Source organism: Lampetra fluviatilis, chromosome 30 (genome assembly GCF_964198595.1).
Source record: "Lampetra fluviatilis chromosome 30, kcLamFluv1.1, whole genome shotgun sequence".
In the NCBI taxonomy this organism is placed as follows: domain Eukaryota; kingdom Metazoa; phylum Chordata; class Hyperoartia; order Petromyzontiformes; family Petromyzontidae; genus Lampetra; species Lampetra fluviatilis.
In genome coordinates, this window is record NC_136304.1 from 9,051,000 (window position 1) to 9,072,717 (window position 21,718).

General features: G+C 47.6%; 1 protein-coding gene across 1 annotated transcript in view; it reads left to right on the top strand.

The window, feature by feature from the left end:
* The window catches only part of LOC144943242 (serine/threonine-protein phosphatase PP1-beta catalytic subunit-like), a 46,240-nt gene extending 25,042 nt beyond the window's left edge, over positions 1 to 21,198 (top strand). The window contains exons 2-8 of the mRNA XM_078870554.1: positions 1,509 to 1,640; positions 2,227 to 2,457; positions 5,084 to 5,188; positions 7,610 to 7,681; positions 10,633 to 10,784; positions 16,138 to 16,272; positions 17,854 to 21,198. Of these exons, the coding sequence (XP_078726680.1) occupies positions 1,509 to 1,640; positions 2,227 to 2,457; positions 5,084 to 5,188; positions 7,610 to 7,681; positions 10,633 to 10,784; positions 16,138 to 16,272; positions 17,854 to 17,958 (932 nt within the window). The 3' untranslated portion in view covers positions 17,959 to 21,198. The remainder of the gene's footprint in view (positions 1 to 1,508; positions 1,641 to 2,226; positions 2,458 to 5,083; positions 5,189 to 7,609; positions 7,682 to 10,632; positions 10,785 to 16,137; positions 16,273 to 17,853) is intronic.
* The last annotated feature ends 520 nt before the right edge of the window (positions 21,199 to 21,718 follow it).

Consider the following 21,718-nt stretch of genomic DNA (forward strand, 5'->3'; position numbering starts at 1 on the left):
AAAGTGGCTTATCATGTGGACAATTATAGCAGCCAAATACTCTAAATGCATGCTTCTAAATGTGGAGGGAAAAACCGGAGGACCCGAAGAAGAATCCACACGACCACGGGGAGAACATGCAAACTCCAAATATACATGTGTCAGGGTCAGCGTCAGGATGGAACCCTGTATACCAGGCAAGGTAGTTAACATTACTCGTTGGTTCTTTCGGTAAAGTCACGTGACTTTACCGAAAGAACCAAAGAGTAATTCCTGCAGTCACGAAAGCTTCGAATCTAGTTTGAACATCTGTTATAGTTCTTTTCATTCCTCCGTTGAAGGAGCCGCAGACGACAGCGGTTTACTGAACGTTCCGAAGTTTCGGGTTGCTTGGCCACAATTCCACGACTGTGGCTTGTCTTTCGTTTTCCACAATCGAGGGAGATTGCTGACGGTTTACCATCATCAACAGTGGATCATCAGCGCAAGAGAATGGGAAATACAAATCAGTCAAGGCAGGGGTCACACAATCCCAATCCTGAAGAGTTACATTGCTTCCCGGTTTTCGTTACAACCGAGCTCCCAATTAGTAAATTGAACCCATATTTGAATTATTAGTTTCACTCTTTTAAGCTGTTCTCCATAGAACCCGCAGCATTGTTGCGGACATCACGAATTGGAGTTGGTCGCAACTGACTTAAGGTGTTTTTAAGGAACCGTTCACAGTGGAGACGTACTGCACGGGAGGGGCGGTATAAATAACGATGACGATGATGGCGCATTGTTGCATTGTGATATCGTGCAAGGTGGTGGTGGTGACGACGGCTTGGGGACAATTTCATCCAGCAGTGGATTGACTGACTGATTATCATAACAGCAATGATGATGATGATGACAATCTCTCAGCTCATTGCAGATCTAGCCACCCGGCCAGCTTCATGATGTGCCTCATCTCACTGATGATGATGATGAGATGATGATGATGGCCAATTACCAGTTACAACACACCATGTAACTGGTAGCAGCACTAACAAACAGAACCTGCAAATTACTCAACTGGGATTACTCATTGCTGTGCGTTATTTGTTTTGCTATTGTTACGTTGGTGACCCAGGTTACTCATGCAAATGAGGCTCGTCCTGGTCTCTTGAATGCTCACGTGGTTTAACAAAATCAACTTAAAAACAATGTTTATTTTTTTACCAGGTTAAGGCCCACTGAGCTATGCAGCTTTTTTTCAGAAGTGACCTTGGTGCAAATGGTAGCTCAGCAAAGTGCAGAAATTTTGCAGAAATTTACAGCAGACGAATGCTCTAAACGCGTGTTACTAAATGTAGAGGGAAAAACCGGAGGACCCGGAGAAAAATCCACGCGACCACGTGGAGGGAGACATGGAAACTCCAAATATGCAGGCGTCAGGGTCGGGATGAAACCCACGACCTCCTGCATTCCATGCGAGGTAGTTAACACATCTCACCACTTGATCGACCCCTCTTTGTGCCTCCCCCCCCACCCCCCAATGTACGCAGTGAGGGGCAGTCGACCGGGCAAGACAGTGCACATGTCGGAGGCGGAGGTGCGCGCTCTGTGCATCAAGTCTCGCGAGATCTTCCTCTCGCAGCCCATTCTGCTCGAGCTGGAAGCGCCGCTCAAGATATGCGGTGAGTTCCACGGCCCGGGCCAGGGCCACCAAAAGCCGTGACAACTTGTTTTCACCGGCAGACGGGTAGCAAGCCAGGCCCTGCTGCAGCTGCCAGCTGATGGTGACCCGTGTTGGTGGGTGCCACGGTGGTGAGACGTCAACTGCCTCGCCTGATGGATGGGAGCTGCTGTGTTTTACAAACAAGAAGCGCACGCCCACGCCCACATAGACAAAGATCCACCGTGTAGCCTTTTTTCAGACGCTTGGGGCGAGTGCTGTTAGCGAGCACCTATGAAGGCCGGCATGGCACACGAGGGGGTGGGTTGCCAGCACCACACCCGACCGCCTTTGTCTCCCCACTGGCGATGTTTACACACCTCACGAGGTAGTCGTGTGAGGCTGTCGACCTCGAGGAGGCCCAGAACCGGTTCAGATAATTATCCGTCACTGGCGGCCGTGAGCAGGGAATCGAACTCGGATCGCCGGGTTGGTAGCGCAGCGCACTAACCACTCCACCACCACTCCCCACACACACACACAGCCACGTGGCGCCCTTCGACTTTTGAACGCACGCCCGTACGCACGTGCTGCGCTCGCTTGTGCAGGCGACATCCACGGACAGTACTACGACCTCCTGCGCCTGTTCGAGTACGGCGGATTCCCTCCCGAGAGCAACTACCTCTTCCTGGGCGACTACGTGGACCGTGGCAAGCAGTCACTGGAGACCATCTGCCTGCTGCTCGCCTACAAGATCAAGTACCCCGAGAACTTCTTCCTGCTGCGCGGGAACCACGAGTGCGCAAGCATCAACCGCATCTACGGCTTCTACGACGAGTGTGAGCGGTCGCGTGCGTGCGCACGTGTGTCCACGTGTGTGTGTGTGAGCTCCTCCGGCAGGCAAGGCTGCGTTGGCTGGGTCATGTAGCCCGCATGCCCAGCCACCGCATGCCGAAACAGCTTTTGTTCGGCCGGATCGAGAGGGCTAAACGGGCGCGGCACGGGCTAGAGAAGAGATGGAGTGATGTGGTACAGGAGGACGTGGAGCTGAGTGGACTTGTCGATGACTGGTACCAGCGGTGTCAAGATCGGCCTCTGTGGAGGAGGCTCGCGAAGGACGCTACTGGGCAGTGGGAGGCAGTCGCGGTTGTTGTTGTGCATGTGTAGGTCTGTCCCGAAGTATCGAGCTTATTTTGTTTGACCGGGTGAGGACACAGCAGAGTCTCATTTGCAAGTGAGCTGGATCACCGAAATGACAATAGGATAAAAACAATGACGTAAAAATTACATTAAAACGGGCAGTAAATGAAGCAAATCGAATTTGGAGCAAAAACAATTGTTTCTAACAAAACAAAACGGTGGACATACTTGATCAATATAGAATCGATTATCCGGCTGCTTTGGAGGAAGGGGGCGCTGGATTTTCAAAAATGCCAGATAATCACTTCATCATCATTATTATTTTAAATAGATTGTGTTTGCACATTGTTGCATAGCGTTACGTTGAAGGTGTTGTGTGCGTGTTCTTTTTCGCGTTTCAAATTTGTTTACGATCTGAAATTGGCATAAATAAGCATAGAAATAGACAAAAATAAATATCATACTTTCCAAAAGTCACTGTATTTACTGTACCGTACTTACCACTCCAATCTGGAAGATTCCGCATGGGGTGATGTATGTAAGTGCATTATTTTCATTGATTAAGTCGTATGTAGTGTATAATGCACTGTATATACTATTTCACATTGAAATCAAGCTTCATTTGAAGCTTTCCTGACTGCAGGAATACATACTTTTTAATTCTTTCTGTAAAGTCGCGTAGGTAGAAATAAAATAAATCAAGCTTACCTACCTTTTTTTGTCATGCACACAGTACCAGAGGTGGGACAAAGTCATTGTTATGCAAGTCCAAGTCGAGTCGCAAGTCATCAAATTCATGACTCGAGTCTGACTCGAGTCCAAGTCACATGACTCGAGTCCACATCTCATAGGTGGGACAAAGTCATTGTTATGCAAGTCCAAGTCGAGTCGCAAGTCATCAAATTCATGACTCGAGTCTGACTCGAGTCCAAGTCACATGACTCGAGTCCACACCTCTGCACAGTACCGATCGCCGGACTGGTCACAGCATTTGGAACGGTTTTGCCGTTTTCGCCAAATTGGCCTGGGACCGCCGGATAATGTTGGAAGCCGGATAATCGATGATCGACTCTGTTTAATAAAATAACATTTTGGTAGCAAGAATTGTCTCTTGCAGATTAATGGGAAAAAAAGATTCATGATAAAATTAAGTTACATAAACATCAAGATATATTTAGCTGTGGTTATTGCACTTGCTTGTGTAATTTGTGTGTGTGTTTGTGTGTATCGATGCACGGGGAGCGGTAGTGTAGTGGTTAACGCACTGCACTAGGAACCCAGAGACCCAAGTTTGATTCCTGTTCACTGCCAACACTAGTGACGATTATCTAAACCCGTCCTGGGCCTCCCCAAGGTCGACTCAGCCTAAAATGAGTACCTGGTGCAAAAACATCGCCACTGGGGAGACAAAGGTGGCCTGGCATGGTGTTGACCACCCACCCGCCTGTGTGTCGTTCCAGCCTTCACAGGTGCTTGCTGACAGCACTTTTCCCAAAAGTCTGTTCAGACTATACGGGGGACCTTTGGATGTGTGCTTGTGTCTGTGTTTGCTTGTGTGTGTCTTTGCTTTTGAGTTTATCTGTTTTTGTTTGTGTCAATGTGTCTGTGTATTCGTTTGTGTGCGTGAGTGTGTATGTGCATGGGGAGCGGTCCTGGCCCTCCCTTAGGCTGACACAGCCTCAAATGAGTAACCGGTGATGTGTGTAAAAATCGTCACTCGAGAAACAAAGGCGGCTGGGTGTGGTGCTGGCCACCCATCCCCTCGATTTCTATGCCAGTCTTCATCGGTGCTCGCAAATCAGCATTTGTCCCAAAAGTCTCTTCAGGCTATACAGGGGATCTTGTCTTTGGGAAGCGGTAGTGTAGTGGTTAGCGCTAAGAATCCAGCGGAGTTGTATTCCCGCTCACGGCCAACATCAGTGGGAAATATCTAAACCGGTCATGGACCTTCCCCTAGGTTTACTAAGCCTTAAATGAGTATATAGTGGTGTCAATATCAACCCTGCAGAGAGAAAGGCAGCCAGGTGTGGTCCTGGCAACACCTCACTCTCATGTACCATACCCGCATGAATAGGTGTTTGCTAACAGCAAATCCCCCTGCATTCTGTAAGTCTAAATGGGGGATCTTTGTGTGTGTGTGTATAGTGGCGAGCTGTGTAGATTGACGTAATACACGAGCGTGGTGGGCGTGAGCTCACGCGCATCTCTTCTGCAGGTTCTGGCCTTGTAATCCCTCTGCTTTTTTTGTTGAAACCACCTTCCCTCCCTACCCCTCCCTACCCTCCACCGCCTCCCCCCCTCCCTCGCCACCACCACCACCAACAGGCAAGCGCCGTTTTAACATCAAGCTCTGGAAGACGTTCACGGACTGCTTCAACTGCCTGCCTATCGCTGCCATCATTGACGAAAAGATTTTCTGCTGCCATGGCGGTGAGTCCCTGCAGTGCGCCATGGCGGTTGCACGAGGTGTGTCGGGGGTCAGAGAGGTCGCTGTGGTCCACATCGCAACTCGCCCGTCGCTTCCTTCACTCTGCTAGATCACACGCAACTGGTCCACATCGCAACTCGCCCGTCGCTTCCTTCACTCTGCTAGATCACACGCAACTGGTCCACATCGCAACTCGCCCGTCGCTTCCTTCACTCTGCTAGATCACACGCAACTGTCCCACATCGCAACTCGCCCGTCGCTTCCTTCACTCTGCTAGATCACACGCAACTGGTCCACATCGCAACTCGCCCGTCGCTTCCTTCACTCTGCTAGATCACACGCAACTGGTCCACATCGCAACTCGCCCGTCGCTTCCTTCACTCTGCTAGATCACACGCAACTGGTCCACATCGCAACTCGCCCGTCGCTTCCTTCACTCTGCTAGATCACACGCAACTGTTGTAAGTGAACATCGGACCTCCAGTATCCGCTTTCCAGCCTCCTCACCACTCACTGCGGGGAGGAGCGCCGCGGTGGCTAGGAGATGTTAACTACCTCGCCTGGTATGCAGGAGGTCGTGGGTTCGATCACGGCCCTGACGCCTGCTGCTGTATATTTGGAGTTTGCATGTGTCCATCTCTCTCCCCGTGGTCACGTGGATATTTCTCCGGGTCCTCCGGTTTCTTCCCTCCACATTTAGAATGAACAACGCGTGTTCAGAGTATGAGCAACACGTGTTTAGAGAGTATTTGGCTGCTATAAATTTCCACACGGTAAGCCACTTCTTTGAGCTATCATTTGTAAAGATTCTTTAATAGATTTTAGTAGGTGATGCTTATACATTCAACAGCACCTTCAACGGCCCACTCTTAAAGTTTTTGTATGCAGAGCTGGTGTAAGGTCTTCTCAAGTCAAGTAAAATTTATGCTTTTCTTAAACACGTGGTGCCTGCCTGTCACAAATCTTCCACTCAAAGTGCCATCACATCAATAAACATAAGCATAGGCATTTCTGTACAGCAAGAGAGAAAGCTACTATACTATTTACAGCTGTTTATAATATAACAATGAAGGCATGTTGTGGATGTGAGTTATTTATTGCATGCAAGTGTAAAGAGATGTGTTTTGAGTTGTGACTTGATGGAGTGGATTATGCTGATAATCACATCCTTCACAGACTGCTCTTACACCATCTCAGTGTCATTCTTTATGAAGTTGAATTCACAGCACAGGTGCCAATGCTCGACCTCCAGAAGCATGTTTACAGCTGTGCGCGTGATGAACCAGTAACACACGTCGCATGAAGAAACTGCCTTGTATAAACTAAACTAAAGTATTTTTAATCTTGATTTGAAGCTTTTGTGACAGTTAAGGCCCGCTGAGCTATGCAGCTCTTTTTAGAAGTGACCTGGGTGCAAAGGGTAGCTCAGCAAAGTGGCTTATCATGCTGACATTTACAGCAGACGAATGCTCTAAACGCGTGTTACTAAATGTGGAGGGAAAAACTGGAGTGCCCGGAGAAAAATCCACGCGACCACGGGCAGAGCATGCAAAATTCCAAATATACAGGTGACAGGGTTAGGACCGAACCCACCTGGCCTCCTGTAAACATTTACTCTTAGTGGCACCACTAAGATCAATGTTTAAGGCCACTACTTGCTACTGCCAGCCCTGACGTGTACACGTACAGCCCCTTGTCAATCCACTGCTGGATGAGGAGCTCACCACACCATGCAGGCCATGGGTGTTATTTAAGCATCCTTCACTGTGCTGGTCAGTGCAGGTTGGTGAAGGTGGAGAGCATATAAGTACAGTGCAACAATGGAGTTTGCTGTACTGTGCTTGGCTGCCCACAATGCAGCCCCACAGCCCGATGATGAACTGTGCGTGACGGTCACCCATCCAAGCACTAACCAGGCTCAAACTCTGCTTGGCTTCTGAGATGTGACAGGTTCGGGTGCATACTGGGTGATTTTGTTAACCGTAATCCATCCATAATTGTCTAAAGCGGCCCAAGAGTTAGTATGTTAACTGATTGCTACTTTCTTTGACCATGAGCTCAAGTCCGTGTTTGCGTGTGGGCGCTCCGGCCCGGGTTTTGCTGAGATTATTTACATTATTTTACTGCTATGAATGTGCACGTGATGAACCACTTTGTTGAGCTATCATTTCTGGCCATGTCGCTTCTGAAAAACAAGTTAATACCTCAGTGTACTTTTCCTCCTGGTAGGATGGAGATGGTTTTGTTTTATTTTTGTGCTTTTGGGTGATTTGTTTATCTTTTCTGTATTTTGCACGACTGTTGTGTTGTTTGTTGTTGGAGCGTTCTTACCCCATGCACCTACTGAACACCTGTGAAAAAGAGCATTATAGCTCATCGGATTCCTCGAGTATAAATAAATATTCAGATTCCGCTGCATGCAGGCCTCTCACCGGACCTGCAGTCAATGGAGCAGATCCGCCGTATCATGAGACCCACGGATGTCCCTGACACAGGTAACCGCCACTCACCGCCACTCACCGCCACTCACCGCCACTCACCGCCACCACATGACCCAGCACTGTTGTTGAGAACCCAGGTTAAGTTCCTGGTTCACGCTCTTTATCATCATCATCTTTGTCGTCGTAGTCATCCGACAGTGTGCGACCATTGTTTTTTTGGGTATGGATCTCTCATTAGTCCACTACTTCGAAAGCTGAACATCTGCCGTTGCAGATGTGTGATTGCCGGTGTTAAAGAGGGATTATTGATGTTGTGTACAAGGATGACGTGGATGGATTAAAGTTACAAGACAGGTATTGGGGATGCGGAGTGAGACCACAACGACAAGTGGTGGAGGAAAGGTTTCTGTGCAACTCTGCACGCGCTTGGCCAGATGATTATTTTGTATCAGAACACCTCCTAGTGTCACACCTACTCAGATGTATCACACTCGGGAGTGCCAATAGTTGGTGTTACCAGTCGGTGCCACTTGGGAATTGTGGCACACGACGTGGTGCCACTAGGAGGTGAGACGAGCATGTGTGACACTAGGAGATAACACCGAAGTGTGTGACGCTGAGACGTGTGCCATTAGAAGGTGACACGAGGAGGTGCAAATCAGATGCGTGGCACGAGAAGAAGTGACGCTGGGAGGCGACACTGACACTGGGAGTTGTGCTAGAAGGGGTCTGTGTGTTGAGACTGCGAGAGCCGGCCGGTACGTTTACGTAAACCGCAGCAACTCGAACCGCACAACGCGCCAATCTGGTCACGTAATTATGGGGCAATTACACACACTGAAGGCTTTTTTTACGACTTGCGTCATTTTAAATTTTTAATTAAATTTATTTCCCTTTTTTTTTGGTTCATGCTACTAAATTGATATTTTATATATTTATTTTAACGTATAAATAGTTCCTGGAGAGGAATGTCGTCTCGATTTGCCCCAGCGTATCTCTTCGCAGAAAGAGACGTGTTAACACAACGGGTTGCTACCGCTGCGGTGTCATCGCTTAATAAGTCAAGATTTTACTTCCTGCTCAAATGAGCATTGAGACGGTGCTCACCTTCCCGTTTAAAACCACGAACCAGTGGTGGAAATTCCACATTCCTACGGCAGGGGTGACCGTAGTGCCGTCTGGAATCAGAATATTTATAACCGGAGCAATCCGATGTTGCAAGAACAAACAAATAACACAAAAACACGATAGGAGTGCAAAGTATAGGAAAAGGTAAACGAATCGCTTTAAAAATTCTAATAAAAAGAAACTATTTTTATCTGTCTCGGTCACCGGTTTCTCGGCTCTCCCGGTGACTCGCCGTTTTTGTCTCGAGTGTCCGCCTGCCCCGTCACGTCTCCGAATCCAGCTCTCGTGCCCCAGGGTTCCCATCCACAACGCAGTCCCTCCAAATAAAGCTGCCCGTACAAGGCTGGCCGGCCGCTGTAAACAGACGCTGTGGAACTCTGCGGAAGCCCGTCACCTTCCAAAACGCTCTTTAGTTCACGTGTCGTCAAGAAATAGATCGCAACCCGACTGATTGCAAGGTGTGACGTTTAGTTTGTTGTGTTTGCAGACGTGGGTCTTTATCTTGTTACCATCAGCAAAGGGATGTTGTGCTAGCTACTCTACTCCCACGTGTGGCGTGCCAACCTGAATAGATGCCCACTGCCAGCGCACGCCCCCTCTGCTCTGTAATGGGGGTAAACAGGGCGTCTTTGTTTCTACTTTTCCCTGTCCCCCCAATATTTTAAATGGGAAAACAACTTGATTCGTTCGTATAAAACTGCTACCGCTTAGTGGCACAGAGAGCTCAGGGGTGTAGCCGGCAGGGGGGGGGGGGGGGTGCCGTGGCCTGGGAACCGTGTGGGCCATGTGTTTACCGATGTGGAATTTGGCGTATGTCAAATCCCTGCCGCGGACACTGCAACGCAGACGGACACAAAAGTCGACGGAGATTTTTTTTAGTTCGCATTTATCTCTGGGACGTGCGTCAGCGGGGGTCTTCTTACCGGGAACATGAGTGGTTCACTAATCCCACAAACCGGAAAGTCGCAGCCCTGCATCTGTTGCACATATTTCAGCGATCGTGTCTCGGGGAATCTGTTTGTGTCTCAAACGACTGTCCCAACACCTGCGTTGGGCCTGGGTTCGAATCACGGGGCTGAGTGTCTACTTAACGGTTCTGGCAGAGCACCATGCCAATGTCTCTCGAGGCCCTGGTTTTTAAGCCCTGGGACTGGATGTCTCCGAATGTGCTGATGTCCATGTCAAGGCAGTCGGCCAGCAAAGGAGTAATAAAAAAAGGTAATCAACTTTAACCCAATGCACGTGGGGACCCTTGTTGATTAGTCAGTATTTATTCACAGACCTTGTCAATCCACAGCTGGGTAACGGCCTGCCCAAGTCACGTTAGTCACAGGGTTTGTATGACTATACTTCACACGACTTTTGTCAGTGGAGATCGTTAGCTATTGCCCGGAAATGAAACTCGGCCGGCCAGCTTCACAATGCAACGCTTGAACCACTGAACCATCAATCTATCGTGTTTGTTGTTACAACGATGAAAACTCAAAGGTGCCTCTGCGGTTAAACGAGTATAGGAGTGGCACTAATCTCCATTGGTAGCCCTAAGCCAGCGGTGGAAACTCCATATTCCTCTGGTAGGTGCCCAGTCTCTCTCAGGCCAGAACACACAGAGAGACCTCACGCCCACGCCTCTTCGTCAATGTGTTGCAAGGCATTCGTTTCACGTTGCGTATTAGCGCCGCCGTAACATGGCGCCAAAATTTGCGTGCGCGTTCTAAATTTATCCCGCACGGTGTCCATACCTACCGCAACCCGCGAGCCCTCCCCGAGCACGGCTTTCGTGCGCGCACGCACGGCGTGCGAACCGCTGGGCCCGGCAGCGGCGCAGTGAGGTCTTACACAGTGGTGGCGCTCTCTGTGCTTGCCCCCTTTGCCAGGGCTGCTGTGCGATCTGCTGTGGTCGGACCCAGACAAGGACGTGCAGGGCTGGGGCGAGAACGACCGTGGCGTCTCCTTCACCTTCGGCGCCGACGTCGTCAGCAAATTCCTCAACCGCCACGACCTGGACCTCATCTGCCGTGCTCACCAGGTGAGACGCACGCGGTGACACGCTCTGTGACGCGCGCTGTGACGCGCGCTGTGACGCGCGCTGTGACGCGCGCTGTGACGCGCGCTGTGACGCGCGCTGTGTGGTGCTGGCCACCAACCCCCTCGTGTGCTGTGCCGGCCTTCACAGGTGTTACTCGCTAACAGCACTTGCCCCAACAGTCTGTTAAAGCTACAGGGGGATCTTTGTCTGTAGGACATTCATTCACTCTGCCCATGCCTAGCCTAGGCTGCCAGATTTTTATTTTTACTGCATTCCAAGTTCCGAAGCAAACATTGCATCGAAAACCGTGACTTTTTATATAATTGTGCAAGCACTGTGATTATAATCTGTGAAAATCAGGATGCGGTGAAATGGTTTAGAAATCGGCAGATGACGATTGACATGGTTGGGTTGGAGAATTTGGAGTGGTGATGGGTGCAGTGACTTTCAGTGCAACATGACACGCAGCAATACTCACAGCAATGCACATAGCTCTACACATAGCTTTACACACAGCAATGCACGAAAGCGATACACACAGCATGATACATAACTATACACACAGCATGATACATCACTATACACACATACATACAACAACAACGCACATAGCGATATACACAGCAATGCACGTAATTGGAGGAACCATAGGTATTTATTACAACTATATAAATCTGTACTAGTTATTAAATAATTAATATAATACAATTATTGCTTTATTTTAATTACTTAATAATAAGATTTTTAAAAACTTGTTTTCAAACACGCTTTAATGAAATGTACCCTACTAGTAATGGCAGAACTCCACGACTCCAGGAAGTGGCCCCGAAGCTTGCCATAAGGGACCGTGGTGATTTACAGCGAACGTCAGTTGAGCGTGGACAATTAGACCCAAGCCGAAACATTGATGAAAAATATATATATTTTTTTTATGATATAATATAGTATTGTCATCAGTAAGACATAAGTATACCAAGTTTGCAGTCGATACCACATTGGGAAGTGGGTTAAAATTGATTTGAGGATACAACAACGACAACAACAACAGACAGAGTGAGTTAATAGAAAGCGTGTAAAAACAAAGAAATGGATCTACACACAAACACAGCCTATGTATGTATGTTGAACTTCTTTTGCACCGTACATAGGCAACTGTGCTGATCGAGGGTGTGGGGGGAGGACAACAACCAACAGTGATGCAACTGCAAACACGGTCCTCTGCAATCAGTAGGGTTACCACACACGCCTTACTTTGGCTCCGGCTACCATACTCATTGGCATAAAATCACAGTGGCGAGATGTTTAATACCTCGCCTGGTATACAGGAGGTCGTGGTGTCCGATCCCAACCCTGACACCTGTATATTTGGAATTTGAATTATTCTCCCCGTGGTCGCGTGGATTTTTCTCAGGATCCTCCGGATTTTCCCACCACAATTAGAATCACGCATTTCGAGTATTTGGCTGCTATGAATTTCCACGCGATTAGCCGCTTCGTTGAGCGATCATTTGTGGCCAAGTCGCTTCTGAAAAATAGATACGTAGCTCAGTGGGCCTTACCTGGTAATAATAAAATGTATTTTAGTTTTCAGTTTAGTTTCAATGCGCTCATGAATGGTGACTTCACTGTGGCTGCTCGCGGAGGCACTGTGGCTCTCGGCGTCTCTTCCCCGTTTGTAAATTGCCAAATTCCACCGAGCTGGCTCACCAGTGGTGTACTCTTACCCCAGCCATCACTCTGGCTGGGTGGAATTTGCGCTGTCATTCCTAGCCCTCTGGCTGGGTAGTATACTCACATGTTTGAGCGTATTCCCTATAGGGTAGCTTTCTCTGCTGGATGCTATGGAGATGTCTGATTTGATAAACTCCACTCCCAATGACTCTGAATCTGCAGATGCCCTCTGCAAGATGTGTCTTCTGACTGAGGCATGACCTTTCAGATAGCCTAGCCTCGGTGTTTCTGAAACAGATCGAAGCACGTCAGTTAATGACTGGGAAAGGTCCAAGCATGACTCCACTTGTTGTTTATGGTCTGTACCTTCAAAACAATTCTGGCGCCAGTGACAGAATTGCACCTTCAACCGTCAGTTGACCCCGACAATGAATCCTATTGTTTTCATCGCCTTGTTGGAGGCACATCTTTTGGCAGAAGCCAGACTGAATGGCCAAATATTGAAAGCCTCGACCCACATCGATCTTAAGTTGACATCTTCTGATCCTAATCAGGACCTGGGATCTAAAAGCGTCAGTGAGGTTATTTGTGTGCCTTGACCGCTGACTGAATGAATATATTTAAACCGGCTGCCTTAAAGAGACCCAGCCAACATCAGAATATCCGCTGTCGTAATTGTTTTGTATACTTATTAACTGTAGCGACTACATCTGTAAACACAGTAATATACACACACAGTGACAAATACAAAGATACCCACCATATAGCCTTTAAAATTCTTCTGCGGAAGTGCTGTTAGTGAGCACTTACGAAGGCCGGCACGGCACACGAAGGGTGGTGGGTTGCCAGCACCACGCCCTGCCATCTTTGTTTCCCCAGTGTTGATGTTGCACATCGCATCAGGTACTCTTTTAAGACTGAGTCGACCGTAGGGAAGGCCCAGCACCGGTTCGTATAATCGTCACTGGTGTTGACACGAGCGGGAATTGAATTTGGGTCGCCAGGCTCGGAGCGCAGCGCACTAACCGCTACACCACCACTCCACCCAACCAACCAATACCCGCCAATCACCACTAAGTGACGGTGACGTCACCACGGCGCCTGTGCCATACCAGGTGCACTTTGAGGCCACGTGAAGTGTCGAATGCTTGCTCACAGGTCACGAGACCCAGGTGCCACGGGTTGGCTGACTGAGATGATTGGCAGATGCACCAGCTCCACCCACAGCGACACACACGCACGCATGTCTTTTAAAGAACCGTATTTAATATCTCCTAAAACACCGAAGAGTTGATTACAAAGTACGCATGAATTCTCAAATTGATTGACAACAATGGCATTGCTTCACCATTGGAACCTCATTTGCCAGTAACAAAATATGATAATTGTTTTTTTACCCTTTTATCTGGCAACAAAACTGACACCTTTTTTACAAGGAGTCATGTTTGCATTGACCACAATACCTGCAGTCGGAATGCAAACAAAAAACATAACTCTGATAATGTATGCACTGTCCTTGAGTTGTGCGCCTTTTGGCGTCATCTGGTCCAACACCATGTGAGACTAGGCTCTAAAGAACGCTGTCTCGGGTGTGGACCAATCAATTTCAAGGACAGTGCATACATTATCAGAGTTATGTTTTTTGTTTGCATTCCGACTGCAGGTATTGTGGTCAATGCAAACATGACTCCTTGTAAAAAAGGTGTCAGTTTTGTTGCCAGATAAAAGGGTAAAAAAACAATTATCAATGCCATTGCTTGTTTAATATTCTAAATACAAGGTAATAGTTTTTAATTCTGTACAGGAGTTAATTGGGAAAATCTTATTTCTCCATCTATACTATTCATGCCTGATTTAGAGTCTGTGTTTGACAATCTAAATCGGTGAGTCATATGGGATCAACAGTGATCATAACAAGTTACATTTTTAAGGCACATTTCATTTGTAGATTCCAATGCACCTAAATAAATCTCACCAAGTTCAGACATCAGATTATTTTATTTTATGAATTAAAGTATGACATTAAATGAAATATAACATTGAGATGCACACAGTAATTCTGTTTCAGGAGTTTAAAAACATATATAAGAACAAAACTAAAAGAATGATCGATTTTTTTTTTTAAGGAAAAGAATCTTAAGAGTCAATGCAAAAAAGATTTTAATTGTCCTTATATGTATTCAGGACAAGTAGTTTAATTCGACAAAAAACTATCACAAGTGCTGAGAAAAGTTTGTGGTAATTGAAAATGTTCATGAAGCAGCGTGTGTCTGTATCGAGAGACCCGTGGACTCTTGTACTTTACCAGTGATGACCTCCGGGGCCCCAATCCTGCTCCTTAACTCAAGAACGAGAAAGTTACGAGTGTTTCAAGGAGCCATGGAGAGGACGATTTTGAACTCAACGAGAATGGCCAAAATTAGAAAAATTAAGATTACGGAATTTAAACCACGGTCACGGATGTGATTTAGAGCGTGGTCAACAAAAACTTGTATTCATTTGGCCAAAACACCAAGCTCGGTCACATGACGGATGAGCAAAATTAACAAACCGAATCATGCCGATGGAGAGAAAGAGATGTGGACAAAAAATGAGACTGGATGATTTAGTTTTTTTCCCCATTTTTATTCTTATTTTTATTCTTATCTTTTATTTTTATTTTCACCAACGTGACTTTACCGAAAGAACCAAAGAGTATGGATCCTTGCAGTCACGAAAACTTCACATCTAGAATGGATGATACTATCGTAGAAAAAAGTTTTGCTGGCTGCCTGCCTGGCGTGCGGGCAGGTACGTTCGCAGTGGTGACATCGCCACGCGCCTCTGCATGGTAATGACGACACCCGCACCTTGGACAGGGGTTCGTGGGGCGCGCTCGTGTCATGCCCCCCCCCATCTACCCCTCCACCCCGGCCGTGGATCCCGCACAAATGCGTGGGCAGTGCTCGTGAGATTAGAATAACAATCGGTAGCACTGGGTGTAGGTGGCAAGAGATTGTTAAGACATTCGGAGGAGGCCTTTGCCCTGCAGTGGGATGTTAATAACTAAGCAATAGATCTATATAAAGCAACAGCAGAGCAAATGGCATACATAGACACACGGCTCGACACGCAGCAGTACACACAGCTGTATGCACAGCAGTACACACAGCTGCATGGAGAAATGCACACAGCTGCACCTAGCAATGCACACTGCTGCATAGAACAATGCACACAGCTGCACCTAGCAATGCACACTGCTGCATGGAGCAATGCACAGCTTCACCTAGCAATGCACACTGCTGCACAGAACAATGCAGACAGCTGCACGTATCAATGCACACAGTTGCACAGATTAATACACACCACTGCATGTATCAATGCACAGATTTTCACCAAGACATGCACACAGCTGCATGTATCAATGCACACAACTGTGCAGAACAATGCAAACAGCTGCACAATCAATACACACAGTTGCACCAAGAAATGCACACAGCTGCACGTATGAATGCACACAGCTGCGCAGAGAAATGCACACCACTGCATGTATCAATGCACACAGTTTCACCAAGAAATGCACACAGCTGCATGTATCAATGCACACAACTGCAGGATTTCGCATGTATGGCCGTGACTCGGTGTGGTCGTGCCTCTCGCCTCTTGCCCCGCCACACCCTCCGCCCCCTCCCCGCGGGCGCAGGTGGTGGAAGACGGCTATGAGTTCTTCGCTAAGCGCCAACTCGTCACGCTCTTCTCCGCGCCCAACTACTGCGGGGAGTTCGACAACGCCGGCGCGATGATGAGCGTCGACGAGACGCTCATGTGCTCCTTCCAGGTGGGGGCGCCACGGTGGCGAGGAGATGTTGACTACCTCGCCGGCTATACAGGAGGTGGTGGGTTCATACTCTTTGTTTTTTTCGGTAAAGTCACGTAGGTAAAAGATTAAATTAAATAAATGAAAACAACTAAATTAAATCACGACGTTTCAGAGGCAACACAAGCTTCCGTCTTCAGGTGGAACGGTTACAGCCAAAATTACTGTAACGGTTCCACCTGAAGACGGAAGCTTGTGTTGCCTCCGAAACGTCGTGATTTAATTTAGTTGTTTTCATTTTTTTTACCTACGTGACTTTACCGAAAAAACCAAAGAGTATGTATCCTTGCAGTCACGAAAGCTTCAAGTCTAGAATTAGGAGGTGGTGGGTTCGATCCCGACCCTGGCGCCTGCTGTATATTTGGAGTTTACGTGTCTCGCTCTCTCTCCCCGTGGTCGCTTGGATTTTTCTCCAGGTCCTCCGGTTGTTCCCTCCACATTTATAAACAACGTGCGTTTAGAGTACTTGGCTGCCAAACATTTCCACGTGATAAGCCACTTCGTTGAACTATAATTTGTTATAGCCTGGTGGCTTCTGAAAAAGAGCTGTATAGCTCAGTGGGCCTTCCCTGGTAAAATAAAAAGTTGTAGTAGGTACCGCCCCTCTCGCTCACCATCGCTCCCAACTCACCGCCATCTCCCTGCGCCCCCCATCTCCCTGTTCATTTATTGAACGCTACAGATGATAGACAACTCCACAAATGCCTGTTATCTGAGGTCCTAATGTGTGCCACCAGTCGATCCGCAGAATCGCATGTAATCCGCAGACAGATTCTGCCTATTTGTGTGTATTTGCACTTAATAGGAGTCATCGCGAACGTGGCGAAAAACTCATCCTATTTCGACGTTCAAACATTATCAGCCATTATCAGCCGACTGCTGCTGGATGAAGGCCTCCACTTGTCATTGCCATCTCTCTTGGTTTTGCGATGTTATCAGTCAATCCAGTACCACGGTGGCTAGGAGATGTTAACTACCTCGCCTGGTATACAGGAGGTTGTGGGTGTGATCCCAACCCTCACGCCTGCTGTATATTTGGAGTTTGCGTGTTCTCTCCCCGTGGTTGCGTGGATTTTTCTCCAGGCCCTCTCGTTTTTTTCCTCCACATTTAGAATCACGCGTTTCGAGTGTTTGGCTTCTGTAAATTTCCACATGATAAGCCACTTCGTTGAGCTATCATTTGTGGCCAGATCGCTTTTGAAAAAGAACATAACCTGGTAAATTTTAATTGTTTAGTTTAGTACCTGCGCGCACGAGCTGATGTCATTGCTTCATCTCCGCGGTTGACATTCTGTCGGACGCATTCTCTCCCTTAGCTGCTACTACGTCGTTCATCTTGGCCGCTGGCCATCGTTCCTTCCAGCCACGCGTCCTGCCTCAGGGCCGGTTCCTTTTCTTAACGGTCAAATCGACGTCTCTAACCTGCGCCCCTCTGTCGTTGTTTTTTCCCAGCCCAGTGGACCCTTACATGTGGCATGAAACGAAGGTGCCGTAATTCTGCATTGCTGTGCTGTGTTTTCTGTCGTCGTTTGCAATATTCAGATCCTGAAGCCGGCGGAGAAAAAGCCCAAGTACCAGTACGGCGGCCTGAACGCCAACCGCCCAGTGACCCCACAACGTGCAGGCACACTCCCCAAAAAACGCTAGCTCCCAGCCACACCGACCACAACAACAACAACCACCACCACCACTACGACTGCAGCACGGAGAATAACAGCGCCGACTACAGTGGGTCTTAAGGGAGCTGCATTAGCATCGGTGGTGTCAACATCATCGTCATTATAATCATAGCCGTGATTTATACAACTCCATCAGGTCGCGCACGAGGCATGTAACGATTCACTCTGCACGCAAATGATTCAAATGTGTTCTTTTGCTCACGCCGCGTGCATCAAATTTCACGTCTTAAGCATCAATCATTTACGATGTATGCTTCACAAGCCAAGCAAGGCATTTCTATTGAAGTCGGCAGTCAACCTTCGATCAGTGGGAGGACACTGTGCTCTCGACTCCCTGCCACAGCTCCAAGCTCAAGACCTTCCGTTTATTTCCCATCTGCCGATGACTGGACCACCCCTACACACGAAACTTGCCCACCGCTTCCGTACAGCGTCTTGAGGTGCATTTAGATGATATATAAATCAAAATTCTGTTGCATTGCAAAATGCACGATCATTTATTTTTAGGCAGTCAGAAATGAACGAGATGGAACAAAATGAATGGGGCGATACAAACAAGACGGAAATAAAACGATTGATTCGTGACTTGCATCGCGATTCTTTCTAATTGCTGGTGGGTGAATTGTTACATGCCTGCTCATGGCCCACAATGCACAGCTCAATAACAGCAGCAACGGCAATGACGAGAGAAACCAGTGACTGCGCTCGGAGATGTTTCCATTGGCTCAAGGCCGGCAGCATGGTATCGAGAGTACACTTGCACACGTGCACACGTGAACACGACCACATACACATGCATGCACACATGCACGAGCGCTGTCGCACGCGTGCATGTGTTCATACGCGTGCACTCGCACACCTACGTATTGCGCTGTTACGCGTGCAGGCGAGCACGTGCGCGCACGTTGACAAAAATAGCGGTGTGATACACACCCGCGTGCATGATGGCGCACACATTACATATACGTGTACCCCCATAAATATACACCCCAAAGCCACGTACAAAGACAAAGACATCCTGTAGCCTTTTAATAAACTGTTGGGGAAAGTGCTGTCGCGAGCACCTCTGAATCCCAACATGGCACACGACCGGGTAGGTGGGCAGCACCATTCCCAGCCATCTTTGTTTCCCCGGTGCTGATGTTGCACTCCGCGCAAGGTACTCTTTTAGGACTGAGTCAACCTTGGGGAGGCCCAGGACCAGTTCAGATACCCCAGCCCCAATGTTGGCCATGATGGGGAATCAAACGTGGGTAGCGTAGTACGATAACCACCGTGCTCCCACTCCCCACGTGCACATCCAGACACGCGCACATTTATGCACGTACACAAATGCCAATACACGTGTGTCACAAATACATGACAGTTATACGCATACACTTTTACTCACCCAACCACACACACACACCTAGCCATACACACACCCGTAGACTCTTGTGAGCAAACGGCTCAAATAAGTGTAACGTGGGATTTTGTGATAAGTTGGCAAAGTATATGTATAGTTGAGAAGTTTTATTTTGAATGTTTCAGACTAAATTTGTCTTTCTCCCCGTTCTAGTTGCCCAGGTCGGTGGTCGTGCCCGTGTGCTTTCCTTCAGCGGTTGTTGAGAACATCTGAACGTTAGATTTTGTTCAAGCCTGCTGCTTTCCTGCTACAAATCCACCCCGTTGGCACGCAGCCACACACGCGCATGGAGCATACACGCAGGCATGTACAGGAACACACACGCGTGTACGATCGGCCCCTTAACCTCGGCACGGCGTGTAGTGTTTTGAAGCATAGGAGTCCGACGTAATCCTTTTTCCAAAGACAGCTCTTATCCTCCGCGGCGGTCGCTCATCAGGTCTATTGCTGCTGCAGTTCCTTTCGTCTTTCCTGCTGCTTCGACCGTTTCGTTTGTCGAGGAACGAAATCTGCTGGGAGCGGTGGCCTCTTTTCACCGCACCGATTGGGGGGGGTTTGCTACTTGTCCGGCCGCAACACCTGGCCCCCATCATTCACTCGCGTTGGGCAACACCTGCACCTTGTAGATTCCACTCTGCGCTCCAGCAGCGGTGACGACATCTTCACGCACCACGACGGTGTCCTCATCGGTGTGACGGCGTGTGCCGTGAGCTAGCTCACCTGCTGGGCTTTGCGGCAGCGCATGCCCTGCAATGGTGGCTTGGACACGTGGTTGGTGGTTTTTGCCTGCAGTGGGTGGCACAACAAGCGGGGTTGCTGACCTGTCCGTTAAGCACTCTGGTTTTACTCACAAGTACTCATCAGAAAACTGGCCAATGTCCTAGGCCTTGAGGCTTAACTGGATAAACACATGCATTTGTAATTGCAATACTAATATGTTGGTTTTGCTCGGCAATTGCAGGATTGCAAGTTGTTGCTCAACGTATGCAATGCTTTGTCTTGGCCTGACATAGAATGATTGATGCTACAACGAAGGGCAACTGCTCATTTAGAAGTACAGTGCATGTACATTGTTTGTAGCGATTACCGCATTTCGGAGCATTCGATTAACTTTGCTATTTTTTTCTACAAGTCCCGTTTATGTGTTAAACTGAAATAAATAGAACTCTAAAAGAATCCAGGGAAATCTAGAAACATCTGAGAGAACCTCGACTTAATCCGCGTGGAGACACGCACACTTGCCAAATGTGGCCCTCACAAGTTTCCACTGCTGAATAACACTGTGTAACACAATGTTTGTTCCTGGGTAGTAAGTGTTATTTCCTAATTTCTTATACGTAAAAAGTATAGAAAATGGATATTATTCCCCACAAACTTTGCTTTTGTGACCAGGACAGTGATATTTTGAAATGTACCTATTTTCAATGAGAAAACGGGAGAATTGGTATTTTTTCGTTCACATAAAGTCAGAAAAAAAACATGATTCAAAATTAACATGAATTTATACTAAAGTAAAACAAAAATGACTACAAAATATTTATTTACCAAGGCGCACTTACCCAGGAACAAAAAAAAAATTGTTACACAGTGTAATCTATGTTAGGAAAGCGATTTATATCGTGGCGATGAAGCCATACAACATCTCTCCACGGTGGCGAGATGTTGACTATCTCACCTGGTATGCACAGATCATGGGTTCAATCCCGACCCTGACACCTGCTGTATATTTGGATTCTAGATTTGAAGCTTTCGTGACTGCAATGATTCATATTCTCAGGTTTTTTCGGTAAAGTCACGTAGGTAAAAACATTAAAATTAATGAAAGTAAAATAAAACAAAACAAAAAATAAAATTCACGACGTTTCGGAGGCAACACAAGTCTCCGTCCCACCTGATGACGGAGACTTGTGTTGCCTCCGAAACGTCGTGAATTTTATTTTTTGTTTTGTTTTATTTTACTTTCATTAATTTTAATGTTTTTACCTACGTGACTTTACCGAAAAAACCTGAGAATATGTATATTTGGAGTTCGCATGCTCTCCCCGTGGTCACGTAGATTTTTCTCCGGGTCCTCCGGTTTTTTCCCTCCACATTTAGAATCAACGTGCGTTTGGAGCATTTGGCTGCCATACATTTCCACGTGATGAGCCACTTCGTTGAGCTATTATTTATGTGGCAAGGTCGCTTCTGGGCCTTACCTGGTGAAATGAAAACAAATTGTACGGAAAGTTTTTCAAGGCAAAGATCAAAGCGTTGGGTAATTGGCGATGGACCAAGTGCGTTGCACTTCAAGGGGACCACGTAGAGGAAGAACGGGTGTCGC